We start from the raw sequence: 22,551 nt of genomic DNA, 5'->3' as shown, positions 1-22,551 counted from the left end.
TTTTAGATTGATCATGTATCAGAAATATTGATGGTATGTGCAGAGTTCTGATGTGCTCAACGACCTAAGGCCATAGATTTGTGGTTGTCTGATGTTTTTTTTTTTTTGAAATGAATAAATGTTTTTAAATCATTGCGGAAAGATAACCCATGGATCTAAGGCACATTACAGGTTTTATATTCACCAAATCAACATCCATTCCAAAACATAAATTTATGCAATCTACAAATTTAAATTGAATGTATTTAACTTAGTAAACCCAATTCAAAGTTCAATAAGTTCAAAAAACAGTCAACTCCTATAGCTGTTAGAATCTGGGCCACCAATTCATAAACTGTTGCACCCTCCAGCAAGCCGGTCCTGCCGTTACTTTGCTTAGCTAAGACTGAGCCTCATTACCTGAAAAAGATTTTAAAAATAAGGTAAGAACCAAAGTTCTCGTACGAGACTCTCTCAAAATCCAATAGTAAGGAATGAAGTATACATCAAATCAAACATAAGTTTAAGAAAGCCTTACAACATTTCCAATTAAACCGGACTTGCAATATACACCAATCAATTTTAGGCAATCAAAAATCACATGTTACATAAACCAATGTTAATGCATGAATCAATGCAACTTTAACGAGTAACATTTTAATTTAATTATCAATCATTGCTTTTGAATGCATGTCCATACTAGAGTTGCCAGTCGGGAAAGCGGAAAGCGAGACACTTCTAAAATTTTAGGAAGCAGGAAACGCGGGACGACTTAGAAGCAAACCAGGAATCATCTCTGAAGCGAACCAGAAGCGACATAGGAACCGAGGGGGAAGCGAAAAAAGAGAAAAAAGTAAAAAAAAAAATAAAAAACACAAAAAAATAAAAAAATAAGGGGAAGTGCGATTCCCCCGCACATTTCGAAAGTGCCACATTTCGCGCTTCCGGTAACTCTATTTCTTACTTAATGCAATACATTTAAGTTTCATCTTACATAAAACCCGCATATACTAAAAACTGGCCAAATCTCGTGGTCCAAGGCAGTCACCTGTTTGTATCTTAATCATACAATTGTATTTTATTAACTGGGTCCCACACGTCCTTCAATCAATGTCGGAGATCATCACCCTAAATTGGAACATTAAAAATCATCACCTAATGTTGGGATGATAAGGGCATCATCATCACCCTTTGACGCCACTTTTCTTGGTATACCAATAACTGCAACCGAGTCAGACAACTGTTAAAATATGTGTACTCGTACACATATATGTTGAAATATAATCCTTAAATGTACGTATATATATTTATATATATATAAAGATACATATATATATATATATGTATACGTATCTCTATTTATATATAAATATATATATTTTCTCTTCCTAAAATACCCTCAAGGGTATTTCTGTAATTTGTCATTTTACGCAGATTCCAATTGGAATATGCATTGTAATTTCTTTTATTTTTTGTTTTTTTATTTTCGTTTTTCGTACCACATTGGGGGCCTCCCAATAGAGACGTTGGGAGCCCCCAACGGTCACAAATGTGACCGTTGGGGGCTCTCCAACGTCTCCTTTGGGAGCCCCCAAGGTGGTCCCTTTGAGAGTGTATATATAGGGCTCTAACTCTCTCTCTCTCTCTCACACACACACACAACCCTCTCTTCCTCTCTCTTATTACCCTCTCTTTCTCTCTGTCGTGCTGCCCTCTCTCTCAAAGTTGTGTTTTGAGAGAGAGGGTCACACCCAAATTTATAAAAGGGGAATCCCCTTTTCTTTACTTAGGGAGGAGACGTTCCACCTAGGTGATGTCCCTCTTTAGGAAACCATGATTCTTTTTTAAAGATAAGATTTTCTTATCTTTAAATATCATGCTAAAATTTGTTATCTATAACATATTTCATATCTAACCTAATTAACTTTGTAAACTAAAAATACAATCAATTTGAAACCTTGAACCATGGGTCTTGTCTACAAGACCCATGATCCAGTTAGGGTCCAAAGCTTGCACCAAGTCCTGTAACATATATTATATATTATTTTACACCGAGTTGCATAAAATATGGTTAAGTGAATAAAAATGTCATTTATTAAATTTTTGAAATTCCAAAATTATTATGAGATATTACAATATGTCTGTACATAACACTCTCGCTCAAACTTACAGTAAAATGACCAAAAGTTTGCTAAGGAAGTGAAACCTAGGAGTAGAGAGAGGTTTAGTGAAGACATATGCCAATTGGTATTCCGATGTGATATGGCAAATCAATGTTGCCTTGAAAATATTCTTCTCGTATATAGTGACAATACATTTCAATATGTTTTGTTCTTTCGTGAAATGTATGGTTGTTGGCAATATATATAACACTCTTATTATCACAAGATATCTTTGAAGCTCATTTTATTCGAATTCTCTTGTCTGCCAACCAATGTTGTAAAAAACATTGAGGCGTAGCGAGGCGCTCCACCAAAAACTGAGGTGAGGCGTACCAAAAACCATGGGTCTCGTCTCAAAAAATTTTTTATACTTAAAAAAACTATAAAAAATATCTAAAAATACAAATAAATAAAAAATGCTTTATTAATGAAGCAACAACCAATAAGAAATAGAAAATCTCAAATAAATACTAAAAAATATGAGATTAACATATAAAAGTAACTAAGAAATTGATTATATAACTGGAAAACTAATTATATAATTGAGAAACTAATTATATAACTTAGAAACAAATTGTATAGCTTTGAAAAAATATAATGTCCTAATGTATATCTGTTTTACACACAAATACACACTTCTTCTTCTTCTTCTTCACGCCTTAAGCTGGCGCCTTGAGGCGTAAAGGGCCTCGCCTCAGGGCGAGGCATGCTTTTAACAACACTGCTGCCAACAATCTTTTTAGCCAAGCCTCCTCCATCATAGTAGTGGCCATGACCTGGTATTCAACTTCTGTTGATGAAATTGAGACCTTTATTGCTTCTTGCACCTCATCGAGATTAAAGATTCACTTGAAAAAACACAAAACCCGTGGTTGAGTGTCTATTGTTGGGATCACCTCTCCAGTCTCAATCAACATATGCAATTAAATCTAGTGGAGACGAAGAAGACAAAAAAAGCTTTTAGAAATAGAAGTTTTAATATATCTAATAATTCGTAAGACTGCTCCTATGTGAACAGATATAGGAGCATGTTGAAATTGACTAGCTATGTAGACAACGTGTGCTATGTTGACAGATATGAGAGTGCTCTGATATTGATAAGGTGTTAGATCTTCAAGAGGCTCTCCATCATCAATTCTCATCTTGACATTAGTAACCTCAAAAGTATCTACTCTTATAATCCGTAATTCCAAACCTTAAAATAATATAAGAAACAAATTTATACTGAGACAATAGGTACTCTCTAGGGGAATAAGCAACCTCATTCTCTAGAAAGTATCTTAAAAAACCCAATCAAAATCGTTTTTAAGAAACCTTTTAATATTTTCAACTCCCTGTTTGTCTTCCACAGTGATGATCATATCGCCCACATATAAGAGTAAAATGACAATATTTGAATCATTTTCTTAACAAAAAAAAGTTGCGTCAGTCAATCAAGATCTAAAATCAATATCAAGCATAACCTTACTAAATCTATCATATCATGCTTTTGGCGCTTCCTTCAATCAATAAAGTGCCTTTCTCAAGCGAAGTGCCTTCCCTTTTGGAATGCTCATACCAGGTGGTGCCTCCATGTACACTTCTTTAACAAGATCCCCATTAGGAAAAGCGTTCTTAACGTCTATTTGGTATATCGGCTAGTTCCTAATGGATGTAACGGCTATAAGGGTTTAACAACATAGTTGGCAAACCCGGCGAGACGACTCGGGAATCGCCCGAGTCGACTCAGATCCGACCCCAACTGAGTCACGATTCAGGACTGCCGATCCAACCTATTAAATAATTTATTTTATCATGTATTTTTTTATTTTAATGCATAATTCTTATGTAAAGTCACTTGTTATGAAGAATCTAATATTGTTCAATAAAAAAAGTTAATAATCATATATAATTATATGTTTTTTAACTTAGCTATTGACATATTAGCTTGAAGTTTAGTTATTTTCGTGTTTTATTCATATGCTTACACTATAAAATATAGAGTCCTGACTTGTACGAGTCACCGAGTCAACCCACTGACTCGGTGACCCAGTAGGGGTTCGATCTGAGCCCGAGTCACGAGTTTGCTAACTATGCCTAACAGTGGTCATTCGGGCAATGCGAACAAATGTTTTTTCATAATCTATTCTATATTCTTGAGAGTACCCTTTGGCTACTATTCTAGCCTTATACCTCTTAAGGGTCCCATTACTCTTGGTTTTTACGTTATACACCCACCTACATCCTATCTTGAAGAGTCAAAGTTTTGGTTTTTTGTAAGGCTTCTATTTATACTTCCATGGCTTCTACATATTTGGAATGTTCTTTAGCTTGGGCATAAGCTATATAGGAGTGAATTAACACAATACATGCCTTATATTTAGACAAAAAAGAGTCGTAAGATACAAACTTTTCTAGGAGCTTGGATACCCTAGATGATCTCCTAGATTTTACATCATCTTCACTTCCAATCTTTGAATATTTTTCAAGTGCACATTGGAGGTTTTTGAGCCCTATGTCTAGTGTATTGCAAGTCTCTCCTCTTGATTCATCGACATTTTCAAGACCAAACTCGCAATCACAATCATCAATATCATGCTTTGAAACAAAATCAAATAGAAAAGAATACTCACTTACTTCTTTAGATTTTTCATAATAAAAAAAAATTATTTTCCAAGAAAGATACATTTCTTGAAATATATAATTTTTTATTTTTAGAATCATAACACCTATAACCTTTTTGGTTGTCAGCATATCCAAAGAAAGCACAAAGAATATTCTTAGGAGAAAGTTTGCCATTTTTGTTGGTTAAGACAAAACACTCGCATCCAAAAGCTCTTAATCTGAAATATTGAGTAAGTTTGAAAAGTTTTTCAACAGGAGAGATGTTTTATAGTGATGAAGATGGCATTTTGTTTATAAGATGCACAATAGTCAAAGCGATTTCGGCCCAAAAAACTTTAGGTACATGAATTGCAATAAATATAGTTCTTTCAGCCAAACCATTTTGTTGCGGTGTGTGCGGGTAAGATATTTTATGTGTAATACCATGTAAGTTAAGGTAATCTTTAAATTCTTTAGATAAAAACTCTCCCACTGAATTAGTGCGAAAGATAGAAATGTTATTATTAAACCTATTTTTCATGAAGTTATGAAAGATTTGGAAATTCAAGAAGACTTCAGACTTGTGTCTAAAGAAGTAAATCCAAGTTATATCTAGAAAAATCATCCATAAATATCACATAATATGCATATCCACCTTTTGATATGATTGTTGTCGAACCCCAAACATCTAAATGGACTAACTCAAGTAGTTTAGTAGAAACAAAAGTTCTTTCATGAAATGATATTTTCTTTATTTTGCCAATAATACAATCATTACAAGGTAAATTGTCAATGTTACAATTTTTTTTCAAGCTTGGAAAATATAGAATTTTGGATACATTTGGATGTCCTAATCTTCTGTCCCATAAATCCAATTATAATTTTTGGACATTATGACAAAATGTATTCTTGGATATTTTAAAAAAATATATGTAGTAGAGTCCTTCTCTATGGCCTCCTCCAATCAACTTTTTTATCTGGCGATCTTGTACCCAACAACCACTTGATGATGAGACATTACATCCATGGTCTGATATTTGAGAGACAGATAAAAGATTTAAATTTAGTTTGAGAATATATCTAATTTTTGGAATTTAATTTTTTTGGAGTTTTGAAGATTTCTTTTAAAATTCCCTATTCCTTTGATTTCAAGAGATGTATCATCGACAGTGAAAACATTACACACATTTGAATTAGTACGTCATTCAGATAGCATATTAAGATTGAGGGTCATATGAAATAATGTGTCGGAATTAAGAAGCCAAGGAGACTTAACAGGATCAGAGTAGGTTGAGACCGCGGCTTAGGTTGAGGAAGATGATCCTCTGAGAAGAGGTTGAAGCGTTTCCACCAATTGTGATAGAGACATGCTTCCAATAGATGTATCTTAAGGGTTGCTCATGTTCTTAGTTTCTTGAGGTGAACCAACCAAAACCACCTTCCTTTCCTCCCTTTTTCTCAACTTAGGACACAAGGGTTTGATGTGTCTCGGTTCATGGCAATAGTGACACATGACTTTCCTCTTGTTGTCGTACTCATTGCCTTGTCTCTCAAACTGAGGTGGTTTGTATGTGCGAGTATAGGTTTTCGGGCAAAATGGGTTCTTTAACCTATTTTCCTCCATACTTGTTTATTCTATCGTATCAACAATAAAGATAATTTTTCCTCTATGGAGAAGAGTTGACTTGGTAGCTTCAAACTCGAGTCTCAACCTATTTATGAATTGGTAAAAATGCTCCGCATCCTTTTGGTTTTGTCGAAGCTGAATATCCAAAGGGCAATGCCACTTTGGTTTAAGAATAACCAACTCTTTCCAAAGTTCGAATAGAGCATTATAGTATCCACAGTGTCTTCATATCCCTTTGAGTCATGATTCTAATATTATCTTGTATATTGCACACATGTGCAAAATCTTTAAGAGAATACATATTTTTGAGGTAATGTATCATTGGCATGCTCAAACTTTGCAAGGCTAGAGCATTTCTTAATGTCTAAGCTATTGATAAGCCAAAACATTATTTTCAGTGTCCCATTCTTTGCTCTTTCCATTTTTCTTCATAATCGGTTATAGCCTTGGTTCTCTCATCCTTTTGGAGTGCAACTTTCTTCCCATTCTCCACTTTGGTGCTGGGAAACTTAGATTCTGGATTGAATCCATCCACTAATCCCCACAAACCTTTGCCCCAAATATGGTTCTTCATGATTGAAGACCACATTACATTAGTGCCATTGAGTTTGATGGGCACAACGGTGACACTTTCCTTGTCTTCTATGATTACAAAGAAAAGAGAGAGAGTGAGAGTGAGAGTGAGAGAGAAAGAGAAGTGGTAAGAGAGAGAGGTTGATGTAGAGAAGCACACCCACTTGATCTACCATGAGCACCGCACCACGAGCACTTGAGGAGAGATCCACAAGCAGACAAACAATGAGTTTGCCAACTTATCATGAGTACTGTTACTTCGATACCATGTAAAGAGAGCGGAGCCTTCAAACAAGAACAAATGTCCACCAAAGAAACCAAATGGACAAACACAAAAGAGCTACTATGGTCACACTCACAAAGGCCACTAAGAGCACACACCAAAGAAGGCTCACAAAATATAAAAATCAATATTTTATTAGTTCACTCAAAGTATGCAAGATGCATACTTACAAGGAGGGGGAGATCCCCTATATATACAACAAGAGAAGGACTTCTATCCGATGGAGCTTAGCTTCAACGGCTAGTCAACATTGAGTTGACTACAAAATAAAAAAGTAAAAATTAAAAAGATTAAAATCTATACAATATATATACATGTATGTACATATGTATATATACATATGTATACATATAGATACACATATATACATTATATATGTACATTTTAACAGGCTTCACAAAGACCCTCTATATAAATGCATATTTACTGTACACACATTAGCTTATCAATCATATATTCTGTCCTCCCAGTTTCTTGGGTTTGTTACTCAGCTTTAGCAAATTCCTTACAAACTTATTACACTGTATCATTGTAAAACTTATTTTAAAGATTGACACTTATATAGGTGGCTTTCCTTTGTACGCATTCCATTATTGTTCTAATAGTTATATCTCAAATGATGTTGGGTTGGGAAAAGGTTTTAGTTTTCCTTGTCTGGGCATAAGGGTAGTTATGGATGGGCATGCCTTTGGTCTACTAATCTAAGTACACCAACAACTCATAGTGAGCAGACTCCACAAAGACTCTCTATATAAATGCATATTTACTGCACCCTCATTAGCTTATCAATCATAATATACTGTTCTTCCAGTTTCTTGGGTTTGTTACCCAGCCTTAACCAAGTCCTTACAAACTTATTACACTATATCAATGTAAAACTTATTTTAAAAAATGACACTTATATAGGTGGTTTTTCCTTTGCACACACTCCATTATTGTTCTAATAGGTATATCTCGAATGATGTTAGGGTGGGAAAGGGCCTTAGTTTGTCTTGTCTGGGCGAAATTGATCAACTAGTAATAAAGCCTACTCATGCAATTTATTTTATTTAACTCCTTGCTTCTTTTTAATTCATAAGCATCTATTTTTTGTATTCCCTCAACAAGCTGTTTGCTCCTTTTGACTGTTTTTGTCACCAGTGTTTGATTTATAGGTAATGCCTCCATAGATATGGTTGCGGTCCTTACTAGATTCTATAAAATAACTATTAAATAACCAAGCTTGGTTTCTTTTTCTTTTAAATGCTTTTTTTGAAGTCTTAATACTTCTCTTTGTGGTGTTGATGTATACGTTTCACATTGTGACAGGCCTACTACCTCCCTGAAACTGAGTATGTACACTGGGCACGCGCCCATCCGGTATAACCCTCTATCTTGTTTTGTTTTTCAAAATATGATTTGTATAGTGAATGTAAAGAAAAATTATGGTTTTGTTCTTTAGAACTACTCTATATTTACCTGTAAATATATATCCCTTTTTTTTCCTTGCAGGAATATAATAAAAACCAAATAACAGGCCTGGTCAATATGGTTGCAACAATGAACAATTGGAAAAGAAAAACAAGATTGGATGTGCTGGAGAAGATAGAAACAGGAAATTTGTAGCTATACATATTCAAATGCTGTCTTGATCATCAGTCTCTAGGCAGCTTATTTATTGTGGTTTGTGTATATTGCTTATGATAGAAAGGCTGTATATTATTTTTTCCTATATTGCTATGTATTATTTACATTCATTATGAGGGAAATATATATATGCATTGAGTCAGTGAAATTAGCATCTTGATTTTACCTGTAAAAGATGCACGGGGTGTTTTTTGGTCTTTAAATAATTCATATAAAGATGATTGATGGCATAAATCTGGTGTTTGTACTGAGCGATTATTTTGTTTCCTCTTTCCGCCTACTGACTTTTCAGTGTAATGCTTTGACTCAGCATACTTGCCTTCAAACAGGACTGAATTTTCCTTTTTTCTATGGCTTAGTTATATATTCAAGATTTTTACTGGCTTACTGCATGTATCATGAAGCTTTATTACCCTCAAATAGAACTGAATTTGCTTTCTTTTTATGACTTAATTAGAAATATAACCCTTTTACTGACTCGGTGGATGTATTATGAAGCTTCATCTATATAGGAAATATGTGTGGAGGTGCAGGCATAGACAGATCCATGAAGTGTGAAGGGGATGGTCATTTGATTCTTGAAAATGATTTGTTGAGGGCTGTGGCAAGACCTCGGATGAGAGTAATTGACTGGTGCAGAAGCCACTTGTGGGATGTGGAAGAAGGCCCTTTACCCAAAGAGGGAAATTCTCTGCTGCTAAAAGATCAAGAGTGAGATTCCAGGAATGGGTTTCTGCCAGGTTAGTAGCTCCATTCTGCTTGAAATTAGCTTTTAGGAAGAGAGATTTCTTGGTGTTACCACTTTTATAACATCCTTTTGCAAGAACTGAACTGATGATTTACCTTTAACTACATGGACTGCTGCATGAAATGAATATTGTTTTTCACCTCTTAAGCTTCTTTTTTTTCGATTGTGTAGCCTGAATTCCAATATTCTTTAACTTCTCTCCCCCCTTCTTTCTTTAATGGAATCCCTAGCTAGGTGACCTGTCCATGATCCGTTGCCAGCGTCTTCAATAGTACATCTGCACATTGGAGAGATCCTGTCACCTTCAACAGATGCCAATTCAGTATCAGTTGTGTTAAGACATATGTAATAATATGTAATAATACATCTATATATATATAAATATAGATGTATTTACCATAATACCTGATAGGGGTATTATGGTCTTTTCACAAGTACCCAATAGGGGTACTTGTTTTATTTCTTTTATTTTGCTGTTTTTTATTTTTTAAATGTATTTTGGGATACCGAAAAGGGGCCCCACAATGGAGTCGTTGGGGCCCCCAACGATCACAATTGTGACCGTTGGGGGCTCCCAACGACTCTATTGGGAGCCCCCTTTGGTCTCCCTTCTCTTATAAATAGGGGGAACCCCCCTTGTATTTGGTATGGCTCTTAGAGAGCTCCTCTTCAATAAAAGAAATATTCTTTTATGTGTGTAGCCTTATTATAAGACCCTTCGTATATCCCTTGGTGGATTTTCTCTCTTGTGCTTGTTTCATTTGTCCGTGTTGGACATTGTGAATGCTTTGGCATTCTTGAATTCTTCCGCATACTTCATTACATGGTATCAGAGCCATACGATCTTCTAAGGTAAAATCATGTCTCTCTCTACTTCCTTTCTTTCTCACATCTTCATTTTGTAGCAATGGAAGTCAAGATCGATCTATAATTCAAACTCAATGGGAAAAATTACATGATGTGGGCATCTGCAATGGAGAATAATCTCAAAGGCAAGAAGCTTTGGGGTTATGTAATGGGAACCGTTCCGGAACCCCAACTTAAGCTCACAAAGTTGGAAGGAGATCAAGAGAAAGCACTTGAAGGCGATGCTCGTCTCAAGGCCATTGAAGATTATAATCACCAAATGGAAGATTGGGAGAGCAACCATGCAAAAATCCTAGCATGGTTTATGAATAATGTCGAACTCAAGGTATGCGCAAATATTGCAAAATTCCGTCGGGCAAATGAAGCTTGGTTTTTTATGAAGGGTATGTTTACCCAAGAGGATCTTGCAAGAGCTTATTTTTTGCAAGAAAAAGTAAGAACCACAAAACAAGGTGACATAAGCATACAAGATTATTATAGTGCTCTAAATCCTTTGTGGGATGAATTGGCTCTTTTAGAGCCTAAATGTGTGGCTATGGAGGATGTGGTACTAAGACAAAAACAAATAGAACAAGATAGATTGTTTCAATTTTTATTTGGGCTTCGTCCCGAATTTGAACAAGTTAGATCCTCACTTCTCCATAGATCTACGTTTCCTCCCTTAGAAGAGGCTATTGCCGAGATTACTCAAGAAGAGACTAGGCATAGCATGGGTAAAAGCATAGAGGAAGTTCTTGCCGTATCTAAACCCGGCAATCATGTTAAAACATACAAACCACCTCATTTTGGTAAGCAAGGGAGTGGAGGAAGAAAAATGATTATATGTCATCATTGTTATGAGCCGGGACATATTAAACCCTTTTGCCCAAAGCTAAATGGGGCATTCAAGCCAAAGGTGGCTTCCGTTGAAGAATCATCCACCAAAGAAGATGACGACAAGAATGGGGATCTTAAAGATACTCTTGGACAAATCTCCTTGGCTCTCCAACAAATTCTAAAGGCTACTTCTTCCACCTCCGGTGCCGCCATTGCCTCATCATCACCTCCCGGTACGTACTCTTGGATTTTAGATTCCGGAGCCTCTTTTCACATGACTCCTCATGAAAATGCATTAACCAATGTGCACACCAATTCAAAAATATCTTGTGTCTCTACGGCCGATGGAACTTTTCTCAAAATAAATGGTATTGAAACTCTTGATTCTAAAAATGTTCAAAATTTTCTTGTTCCAAAAGTTAGAATAGTTCCTAAATTAAATCTTAACCTCTTTTCCGTTTCTCAAATAGCCGACCATGGATGTGAAATATCTTTCTCATCCCAAGGGTGCTTTGTGCAGGATCTCCGGTCCGGGAAGCAGATTGGGCAAGGCCATAGGAAGGGAGACCTTTATTTTATTGATAACTTAATACTTCCAAATACCTCATTTTGTACTTATGTCCAAAACAAAAATATTGAAACTTGGCATAAAAGGCTTGGACATCCAAGTTACTCTAAAATGTATCTTTTTTCTTTTGGAAACAAGTTTTGTAAAGAAAAAGATATCAATTGCAAAGATTGCATTTTTGGAAAAAATGAAGTCTACTCCTTTTTCTATTAGAACTTTTGTGACAACAAGACCTTTTGAATTGGTGCATTCCGATGTATGGGGACCATCTCCGGTTCTATCCAAAGGTGGTTATTCGTATTATGTTACTTTTATTGATGATTATACTAGATATGTATGAATTTATTTTCTTAACTTTAAATCAGAAGTTTTTAACTTCTTCAAAGAATTTCATGCAAAAGTTCAAAATTAATTCCAAAGTCAAATATCCATTCTTAGATCCGATTCGGGTGGAGAGTACTTATCAAATGATTTTCAATCATATCTAAAACAACATGGCATTTGTCATAAAAAATCTTGCCCAAGAACTCCTCAACAAAACGGTCTAGCGGAAAGAAAACATAGACATATTTTAGAAACCACTAGATCCTTACTCATTTCCAAAAATATTCCTAAAGTTTTTGGGCCGAAGCCGTGTTAACCTCCACCTATTTAATCAATAGGATGTCATCTTCAAAATTGAACAATATCTCTCCTTATGAAAAACTTTTCAATATGACACCCGACTACAATCGTCTTCGTATTTTTGGGTGTAAATGCTTTGTTCTTTTGCATAAAAGAGATAAATTGTCACCTAAAGCAATAAAATGCGTATTTTTAGGATATAGTGAAAATCAAAAGGGCTATAGATGCTTTGACTATAAGAACAATAAATTATTTGTCTCCAAAGATGTGACCTTTTTAGAAGATGAAAATGGATTTGAAATTTTGGAAAAACCAAATGAAATTGATTATATGTTTATCAATGATCTTTTAGAAGACTCAAATGATGACCTTTTGAGTCATCCAGAATTTTTAGAAAATACTCATGATAATGGTATATCACCAACTAATGGTGACAATCTCCAAGTATACACTCGGCGTGAGGAAGCACAACCTATTAGTGCTTTAGAAAAATTCTTGCGGCTTAATGAACCCCTAGAAGAAACCTCCCTTAGGCGTTCTTCTAGAGAATCAATTCCACCTAATAGGTTTGTCTCATATGAAACTCTCTCACCTAAATATAGAGCTTGTCTAATTGCCTTGCATTCTTACTATGAACCTTCCCACTATAATCAAGCAAAAAATATTCCTCATTGGGTTGAAGCAATGAAAGTTGAACTAGATGCTTTAAATAAGGCTAAAACTTGGAAAATAGTTCACCTTCCTCCAAATAAAAAAGCTATAGGATGTCGATGGGTCTACAAAGTCAAAACAAAAAGTGATGGTTCCTTAGAACGTTATAAAGCTAGATTAGTTGCTAAGGGATATTCACAAGAATATGACATCGATTATGAGGAGACTTTTGCCCCCGTGGCTCGCATGACAAGCGTTAGAACTCTAATAGCGGTAGCATCATCTAAGAAATGGCCTATATTTCAATTAGATGTTAAAAATGCCTTTCTTAATGGTCAGTTGAATGAAGAAATATATATGGACCCTCCGCCGAGAATTAACCTTAACCAAGGTCAAACTCTTCGGTTATTAAAAGCTTTATATGGTCTTAAACAAGCTCCTAAGGCTTGGTATGATAGATTTAGTGCTATCATGTTAAAATTGGGATTTCGTTCATGTTATACTGACACCGCTCTTTTTGTTAAACGTGCAGGTAATAGTATCATCATCCTTCTGCTTTATGTTGATGATATGATCATCACTGGCAATGCTCATGCTGTGCACTCTGCAAGCCAATTTCAACATGCTCCTACATCTGTGCATATGAGTGCTGTGCTCCGGATCATTCGATACATCAAAAATACTTTGACTAAAGGGCTATTCCTATCCTCACTCTCTTCCTTAGACTTACTGGCTTATACTGATGCTGACTGGGGAGGAAACCCAAATGATCGAATCTCAACTTCTGGCTTTTGTGTTTTCCTAGGAGATTCGCTAATTGCTTGGAGGTGCAAGAAACAACAGAAAGTCTCATTGTCTTCTACTGAAGCAGAATACAGGGCTATGACAACTACTACAATGGAGCTTGTGTGGCTTCGAAGTCTTCTTCAAGATATGGGAGTCGAAATTACCGGTGCTTTGAAGCTTTGTTGCGACAACAAAAGTGCCATCTACATTGCCAGCAACCACACCTTTCATGAGAGGACTAAGCATATTGAAATGGACTGTCACTATGTACATGATGAATATCTTCGTGGGACAGTTACACTGCCATATGTCACTTCAGAATATCAACTTGCAGATTTCTTTACCAAAGCCCTGCCTGCTCCTCGCTTCTTGTTCCTTCTTGGCAAACTTTCGATCATTTCCCCGTAAAGTTTGAGGGGGAGTGTTAAGACATATGTAATAATATGTAATAATACATCTATATATATATAAATATAGATGTATTTACCATAATACCCGATAGGGGTATTATGGTCTTTTCACAAGTACCCAATAGGGGTACTTGTTTTATTTCTTTTATTTTGCTGTTTTTTATTTTTGTTTTTTTATTTTTTAAATGTATTTTGGGATACTGAAAAGGGGCCCCACAATGGAGTTGTTGGGGCCCCCAACGGTCACAATTGTGACCGTTGTCTCCCTTCTCTTATAAATAGGGGGAACCCCCCTTGTATTTGGTATGGCTCTTAGAGAGCTCCTCTTCAATAAAAGAAATATTCTTTTACGTGTGTAGCCTTATTATAAGGCCCTTCGTATATCCCTTGGTGGATTTTCTCTCTTGTGCTTGTTTCATTTGTCCGTGTTGGACATTGTGAATGCTTTGGCATTCTTGAATTCTTCCGCATACTTCATTACAAGTTGAATTCAAATCACATATTCAACTTTCCTGACCTGATAAAAAAGTTCAGCAGCATTCGGTTCATATATCTTTAATATTTTCACTATTCTCAGTCTGACATCATCTGCTAATCCTTGTTATTTTTCTGATAAAAAATCATCAGTGGATCCCTTGAGCACTACTTACATTTGAGGCATACATACAATAACTGAGCACTTTATATGGTAATTCCTCACAAAAAATCTCATGGAAATCATGTCATGTATAGTCTCCTTGTAGGTCTTAACAGTAATGCTTCATGACTTATGTACTTGGTGAATTTGTTAGTGCAATTGGAATCTCATTTCTTTGTACTATGTTGCATGGGAATCTCACAAATATTTTATATTAATGCAGGAAGGGACCTTAATAATGAGCTCTCGAAATTGTGGTACATACCTTGGTAATGAATACCTGCTAGAGTATTAACCCTCTTCCGAAGTGGGGGAGGGAATAATCTAATTAGGAACAGACTAGGAACATGTCATGAAAACATTCTCCACTTTTATGCTGACTTTTAAATTGTGTAGTATTTTGATTTCTTTTAAAAAAGGTATTGCTGACTCATTCACAACAATTGATTGGTGTAATATGCACAGATATCCTGATGTCCTTTCTTCCCCTCCCCTTTCTCCTCTCCTCTTTGCTCTCAGTTTACCTTAGGACAATTATACAAAACAGACATGCTGGACATTCTTGGCCCAACTCGATTTGAATGAAGAAAGGCTCGCAAGATCTGGAAATGATGGTAATAGTGGATTGGATTGTGGTATAAGTTTTATGAAAGATTTTTAAAATATATTTTTGATAAAAACGGTTTATTCAAGCCAGACACCAAATGCTAAAAACCGGCTCACACTAGGGTGGAGTTTGGGTCGAACTCAAGGAACGGGAGAAAACTTTGTATTCCACAGAAATCTACTCTTTATTGTCTTGAAAATAAAAATAATTAATTAACTCATCAACTGAGAATACGACCCTTTGCAGAGGGCTTAAACAAATAATAATGAGTTACAATCCTTTTACAAATTCAAATTAATAAAATAAACAATCTTAATCTGAAAGAAAAAAAAACATGGTCTTCAGTGCTTGAGCTTCTAGTCTCTCTTATCTTCTATTGCTTCTTGCTTGTTATTGAGGGCTCTCTGAGGGGCTCAAAGGGCCTTTTGAGGAGACCTTTTGGGGACTTCAAAGAGCTCTTTTGAGGTACTTTTGAGGGCTCACCGCATGTATAACCAATTCTCTGTAAAACACAAATATAAAACAAAAACGAAACGAAGGAAAACTAGACAAAAATTCAATGTTAGTTTGATAAAAAATCACAAAATAAGAATCGAACTAACCTATAATACATTAACTAACAATAATAAACTAATTCACTAAAAAATAAAATAACAAACAAACTAACTAAATAACAATAACGAAACTAATTTGTAACAACTAATTTAACAATCCAACTAAGAAAACAATAAACTAAGCTAATCGAAAATCAAGATTTGAACTACTATTAATTTAACTAAACAAGAAACACATAATTCAAAAAAAACTAATTAAATAAATTCAAGATTCTAACTAAAAAAACTATTCAAGAAAACAAATAAAAAAATACTAACTAATCTAATGATTGTACGGATTCAACTAACTAATTAATCAAATCTGGAATACAATGAAATCTAACTTAAATAGCCTATTTAATGCACTTAATTACATTAAACAAGAAAAACAAGAATCGGCTAATTGACTAACCTACCCGATTTACATGCAAGATTGAAATCAAAAGTTGAAGTAAATCAATGAATAAAATCTAAATCTAACTACTAATGAATGCTGAAAATAATAACAAACTGAACTAAAATATCTAACTAATTGATTATCAATGCACGTAAACGAATAAAAAAAAGTATTGGCTATTATGTATTTAATAAAACTAAAGCTATTGTGACTACCGAATTGAACTTAAAGATAAACAAACCAACGTGCATTAAACTACTACTAACTATGAATTGAATAAAAATAAACTGCAGAACACTACAATTATTTTATAAAGAAAACAACAACTACTTTACCTAATAAACAGAAAATGATAAAAGCATAAATTGGCTAACATGATTAAATCTAATCTAGTTTTGAATTAAACTAATTTATGTTTAATGAAATTAACTAATTAATTATGATCAAATCACCTGGAAACATGAATTTAAAATTAAGAACTATCTATACAAAAAAATACTACTATCCAACTCAACACGAAAATCCAAGAAATTGACTATACTAAATTAAGCTATTTTATTTTATTTTTTTCTTTTTATATTTTCTAAAAATAAAACTCATCTAAAGTATATGCAATGGATATACAACAACTAAATTAAACTATATGTAATGATGAAACATGATGAATGTATGCTATGAAAGAAATAACTAATCTAGATAATAACTATGGAGCAACGAGAGAGAAGAAACGATCCGTTTTCGATGAAAGGGTTGAGAAGAAGAACATGGTCTTCCTCCAGGCTATACGTAGCTTCGACGATGGGGACGCCAGTGAAAGCAAGAATTAGAGGCAAGATAAAACAAGAGTAAGAATAACCGAGAGAGGAAACAACCAAGAGTGAAACGGGGGAAAGAGAGAAGAGGGAGGGAGATAGAGCTGCATGAAATCCAAGAGAAAAACACCTCCTTATGACTGAAAAATACTATTTATATTGAAGATATTAGATCAAAACTAAAATTTCTAAAACGTCCAATTAGATTTCCAAAATTTTAAAAGCTTCTCTCCTCTAAAAACATGTTTTATAAAAACAACTTCTAAACCAACTAGAATATTAAATAATAAATTTTAAACTAATTAAACTACCAATTAAAAGGTCCTAAATTAATCAAAACACTAAAAAATGTAGGGAAGAACTTGAAATATGAGATTTTATTTTTATTTTTAATTTCAAAATAGTTTTTCAAAAACACTGATAAGAATGAGTTTTTAATGCATTTTTTTGCTGGATCATGCATAAAAATATATGTATAAGATGCAAAATATATGCATGATCAGGTTGCATGCTGCTCGTGTTGATTCAGTGAAAATGTCAGATTTGATCTCATTTTACAGATAAAGTGTGTTAAAAGAGAATATTAAGGGACACTGAATTCTTTCCTGAAAGATGAGAATGCCTGATCGAAAAGCATATGGCTAGTAGATTGAAGAATATATTCGCCTTTGGAAGTGTTCCAAAGCTCCACATCAGAGCCATGAGAACATAATCTTGGATTGGATGTTCTTTCCACCAGTGGAATGGATTCTCATACCGCTATTTTGATACCTAGACAGGTGCACATGTCAAGATTGATGTAATGCCAAAAAGTTTTCAGGTTTTTGCTCTAAGATGGTTAAGCGAATGCTTTTAAGGTCTTAATTTATTTCTCAAGAGGAAGGCCGAAAAATTATAAAGGGTACATCATTTGTATGCTATCTCAACGAGTTTTGTTCAAGTACCATATGGTGGAGAGAAGTGAAGCATATGGAAATTCTTCCTATGACCTGCTGCAACAGAGGGATGTCACTGTCATGAACCAAGTAGCTTACTGTCTCTCAAGTATATTGCCTGCGTTGAACCTAATAAAAACCTTTAGCAGTGCTCAAAACCGCTGTTAAAGTTCTTTTTAAAAAGGACGGGTGCATCCTTTATAGGCTTTAGTGGCGGTTTCGAGCACTGCTAATTCCTTTTCAATGCGGAAAAACTCCCTTTTCATCATTTTTTTCTGCATTTTTTCTGCTAGCCGTCCGTCCATCACTTGCGATGGTTGGCCAGTGTGATCCTGTAGTGCTCAGCTACCACTTTTTCATGAGTTTAATACTTTATTTTTATAAAATAAGTTATTTTCTTAGAAAATTTAAAGAGTTTAGGTGGAAATTCAAAATGCATTTAGGAAAAACCAGTGGGTTACGGTCATGGTCGCATTGATGGATGATCAAACAGAAAGTACCACCAAGGCATTTTTTTATCCCTCAGACCGCCGTAAGACTTGGGGTATGTTCGGCTGCTCCTTTTAAAACATAATTCAGAATCATGTGATTCAGAATCACATGGGGTCACGTAATTTTGAATTGCAAGCAAATTAGAAAGAGACTCATTTGCAAAGTCAAATGAGATTCACTTTCTCACAACTTATCTTTTTATGTTTGGCTGCATATACAAATGAGATTTGTGGTGTTACTTTTTTTAAAGCTATTTTAAAAGATATTTTCAATGAAAATCAAGTGTAAACTGCACACCCAATCTAAATAACCGGTTCCCACAAAAGTGGTGAAGTTCGTGTCGAACCACAAGAAATGGGATAAGAACAAGTATTCTAAACAAATCACACTTTTTATTGTCTCAAAAATAAAAAAGAATTCGAAATCACTCACAAAATCTATTACAAAAGTACGAATGACAATAAAAATTATAACTCAAAAATGATAGAAATGACCGAATGCCCAAACTATAAAAACAAGAAAATAAAAACTCTAAATATAATTTCGAGCTAGTTTTCTTCAATCTGTGTGCAAAGAACTTTAGTGCGTTCATTTTAATCACCATGTCCACCTTAGTTTTCATCCAGGCCACCACCTGCAATCACACAAAACAGAAACATAAAAGACAACTATTTTTATACTATGTTAGTGACTTAGACAAAAACTTAACTAGACTTAACTTAAGCACTCAAAACTTAATTTTAGGTTCTGATTTTCTAACGAAAATCAACACTTAATACATACAAAATAACTCAACTAAGACACCAAAAACTCACCAAATACACTTTAAGATACTTAGTCATCAAAAACTTGATAAAACTACTCTACCCGATTTAACTTAACCTAACTTAGCTTAGTTAGACATTGGACTAGGTCTTGACGTATCCTAAACCTAACCTGGGTGACCTAACTTACTCCACAATACTTGACTTACTAAAGACAAAGAACACAAACCAACAAAAGACCTATCCTACCCGACTAGATCACCTTGACTCGATCAATTCATTGGACCTAACCGACCTAGCTAGGCTAGGCTAGGTTAGGTTGGGTCTAAGTGGTGGATGACCCTTCCTTCCTAAAAAGGAGACCTCTAGTTGCCTAACACACACAAGGAAACCTTCCTCTTTAAAATAAAATTGAATTTAGGAAGAAGGGAAAGAAATGATTCCCAAGTTGGACTTTCTAATTTAGAAAAACTGAAAGTCCAAGAAAAGAAGGTAAAAAAGGAGGACTCTCTTTTTGGAGCCTTCCAAAATTGAAATTAGGCAACTCTAAAAATCAGGCAAAAATATTTTGACACTTCTTAAACATGTTTAATCACACCTAGGCAAGAAAAACTTGATACTTAATTATAAAAAAAAATAAAAATAAAATTAATTTCCAAAAATCACTGTAACTAAAACTGAAGGTCAGATTTCTGTAGGGCCAAAAAATCGGTTTCAGTAAAATGTCTATAAAATCCTAACCTCTGGTCAGATTGAGCTAAAATTTGAAGAGTATATTCTAGACACGTACAATTAACATATACAAAAATTTTAGTCTTAAACTCTTTTTGGATCGTCTGGAACAATCTGTTTATCTGATCGAAAAAATCAGGTCTGACACAGAAAATTCAACCGGTGAAGAAAAAAAGTTTTTTGGCCAAAATAAAAATTCTAAAATTTAAAATAATGAGTCTAAGCGATCATAAGCAATCCTAATTCACAAAAATCACAGAGAGTTGATCTAAATATGCAAGAAGAATAAAATGAAATCTGATCTATATGCAAGAAACCCTAAAAATCTAAAGAAGCGGTTAAAAACCCTAAAAATCTGATCTCTCCTTGTGTTTCTGCTAGGTAGAATTCCTTCAGCCGATCAAACCAGAGGGAAACAAAGAAGGAGGAAAAAGGGGAAGGGAGAAGCTGAGAGAGGAAGAAGAAGGTGATTAGAGCAATGGGGAGGTGAAAGGCGATGGATAATATTGATCCCTTGCAGTTGGTTTTATAGGAGAAAGTTGTTAGGCTAATTTTCAAAAATGATATTTTAATTTTAGGAATTTTTAAAAAGAGGGCCTATTTACAAGTTTTCTTCAAAATGGTGTAAAGGCTATATTTTTTTGAAATCTTTTTTATATTTTTGAGAGAGATTCTAAAAATAAGAGGAAAAATATGAGGGATTTTTAGGAAATGGGGATCTAAACAAGATTTTTGGAGGTATTTTATAAAATATTTGTTTTGAAAATTAAGGTGTTTACAAAAGAAGATTTTGTGAAAACACAAGGTTAAATTTCAAAAATTAGGTTTCAGAAATGGGTCTGGATCTGAGATTTTAAGAAAAATACTAAGTTTGGATCTCAATTTGAGATTGGATCGAGATAAAATATCTGAGAAAATACAGAGAATTTGATTTTTTTTTATTTTTGAAAAATAGAAGATCCAGACTCAGAATCGGATTTGCATGTCAGATCTGGATCCGAGATTGGGTCAGATATGAAATTTAAATTTGGATTCCAGTGAATCCGAGAAATGAATGAAATTTTGATCAGAAATTGAACCAATTTATTCAGAGGATGGAGCTAGGGGCAAAAAGGGAATTTTTGAATTTTTTGAAAAATTTGGGGTTTTCACAAACCATTTGACAGTTCTTCTCCATCAGGCCATCATAACAGTACTAAACCAGTTGTCATTTAGGCGCCTGGTGGTGGGGGCACTTCCTGAGAAGATCCTTTAACCTCTCTGAGGTTTTATGGAATTGTTCTTCCTCCAGTTGGTTGAAACTGGTGATAGCTTTCCAAAATTAGTTCGTTTTAGGAATCAAAAAATATTTTTTCAAAAATTCATTTTGCATTTGATCCCAAGTAGTAATTCGAACCGTATCTAGAAACTTTAACCAGTGCTTGACTTTGTCTTTGAGAGAAAATCAGAATATGGTTAGCCTAAGTGCGTCATCTCTAAAGTTGTTGATCTTAACAGTGAAACATATCTTTAAGAATTCATCAAGATGATGGTAGGGATCCTCGTTGCTAAGGTCATAATAGGATGAGAGCATTTGAATGACACTGACGTTGATTTTATATTAGTTAACTCCTACATCAGGTCTTGCAATGCAAAAGATGGAAGTATACTCGGTAGGAACGAAGTACTCCCTCAAAGGACGGATTTAGGCGAGGTCTTTCGTCATGGGTTCGACTTTACAGGATCTCTTGAAAATTGATTCGGGGTTATCGACAGGATCAATAAGCTCAGGGTCTAGAGAGCATCGCTCTTGCATACACCATTGAGTTGGACCAGATATAACACACATCCTAAAGGCTTTCTACCTAACCTAACGTACAAGTATAATCAAGCCAAACCACACAAGCAAGTACTACGAAAGCAAATAAATACACAATCACGCACTTGAAACAATGGAGTTATCTTATCAATAATCAAACTAGATGCTCGATCACCTATAGTTTGGGTACCCTATTTAAGGTGGGTCAGACAATAAAAGTAAGATAGCTCTAAGGTTTACAACTAAGCGTGGATCTAGCAATCCTATTTAATTTAACCAAAGCAAACTAAACACTCCTAATATATAACAAAGAAGTAAACTAAATAATCCTATGTAATAAACAAAAAAAACTAACAATCCTAGGTAAACGTGAATAAATACTAGGCAATAAAGTGAATACTTAAATCTTAATCACCATTATCGGGCAACGACACCAAAAATTTGGTGTTACTTTTTTTTGAAAGATATTTTCAATGAAAAT

General features: G+C 34.5%; 1 protein-coding gene across 3 annotated transcripts in view; it reads left to right on the top strand.

Annotated features, from left to right (window-relative positions):
- Positions 1-9,067, top strand: part of LOC149813817 (uncharacterized) — a 161,370-nt gene extending 152,303 nt beyond the window's left edge. For all 3 annotated transcript variants that reach the window (XM_089990768.1, XM_089990770.1, XM_089990772.1), the window contains 2 exons: positions 8,516-8,566; positions 8,699-9,067. In XM_089990768.1, coding sequence (XP_089846894.1) covers positions 8,516-8,566; positions 8,699-8,812 — 165 coding nt within the window. In that variant the 3' untranslated portion in view covers positions 8,813-9,067. The remainder of the gene's footprint in view (positions 1-8,515; positions 8,567-8,698) is intronic.
- The last annotated feature ends 13,484 nt before the right edge of the window (positions 9,068-22,551 follow it).

The sequence above is a fragment of the Nuphar pumila genome, chromosome 16 (assembly GCF_984573655.1).
Source record: "Nuphar pumila chromosome 16, dmNupPumi1.hap1.1, whole genome shotgun sequence".
NCBI classification, from domain to species: Eukaryota; Viridiplantae; Streptophyta; class Magnoliopsida; order Nymphaeales; family Nymphaeaceae; genus Nuphar; species Nuphar pumila.
The sequence above is the reverse complement of the archived record's forward strand: the minus strand, read 5'-3'. Positions and strand labels throughout refer to the sequence as shown.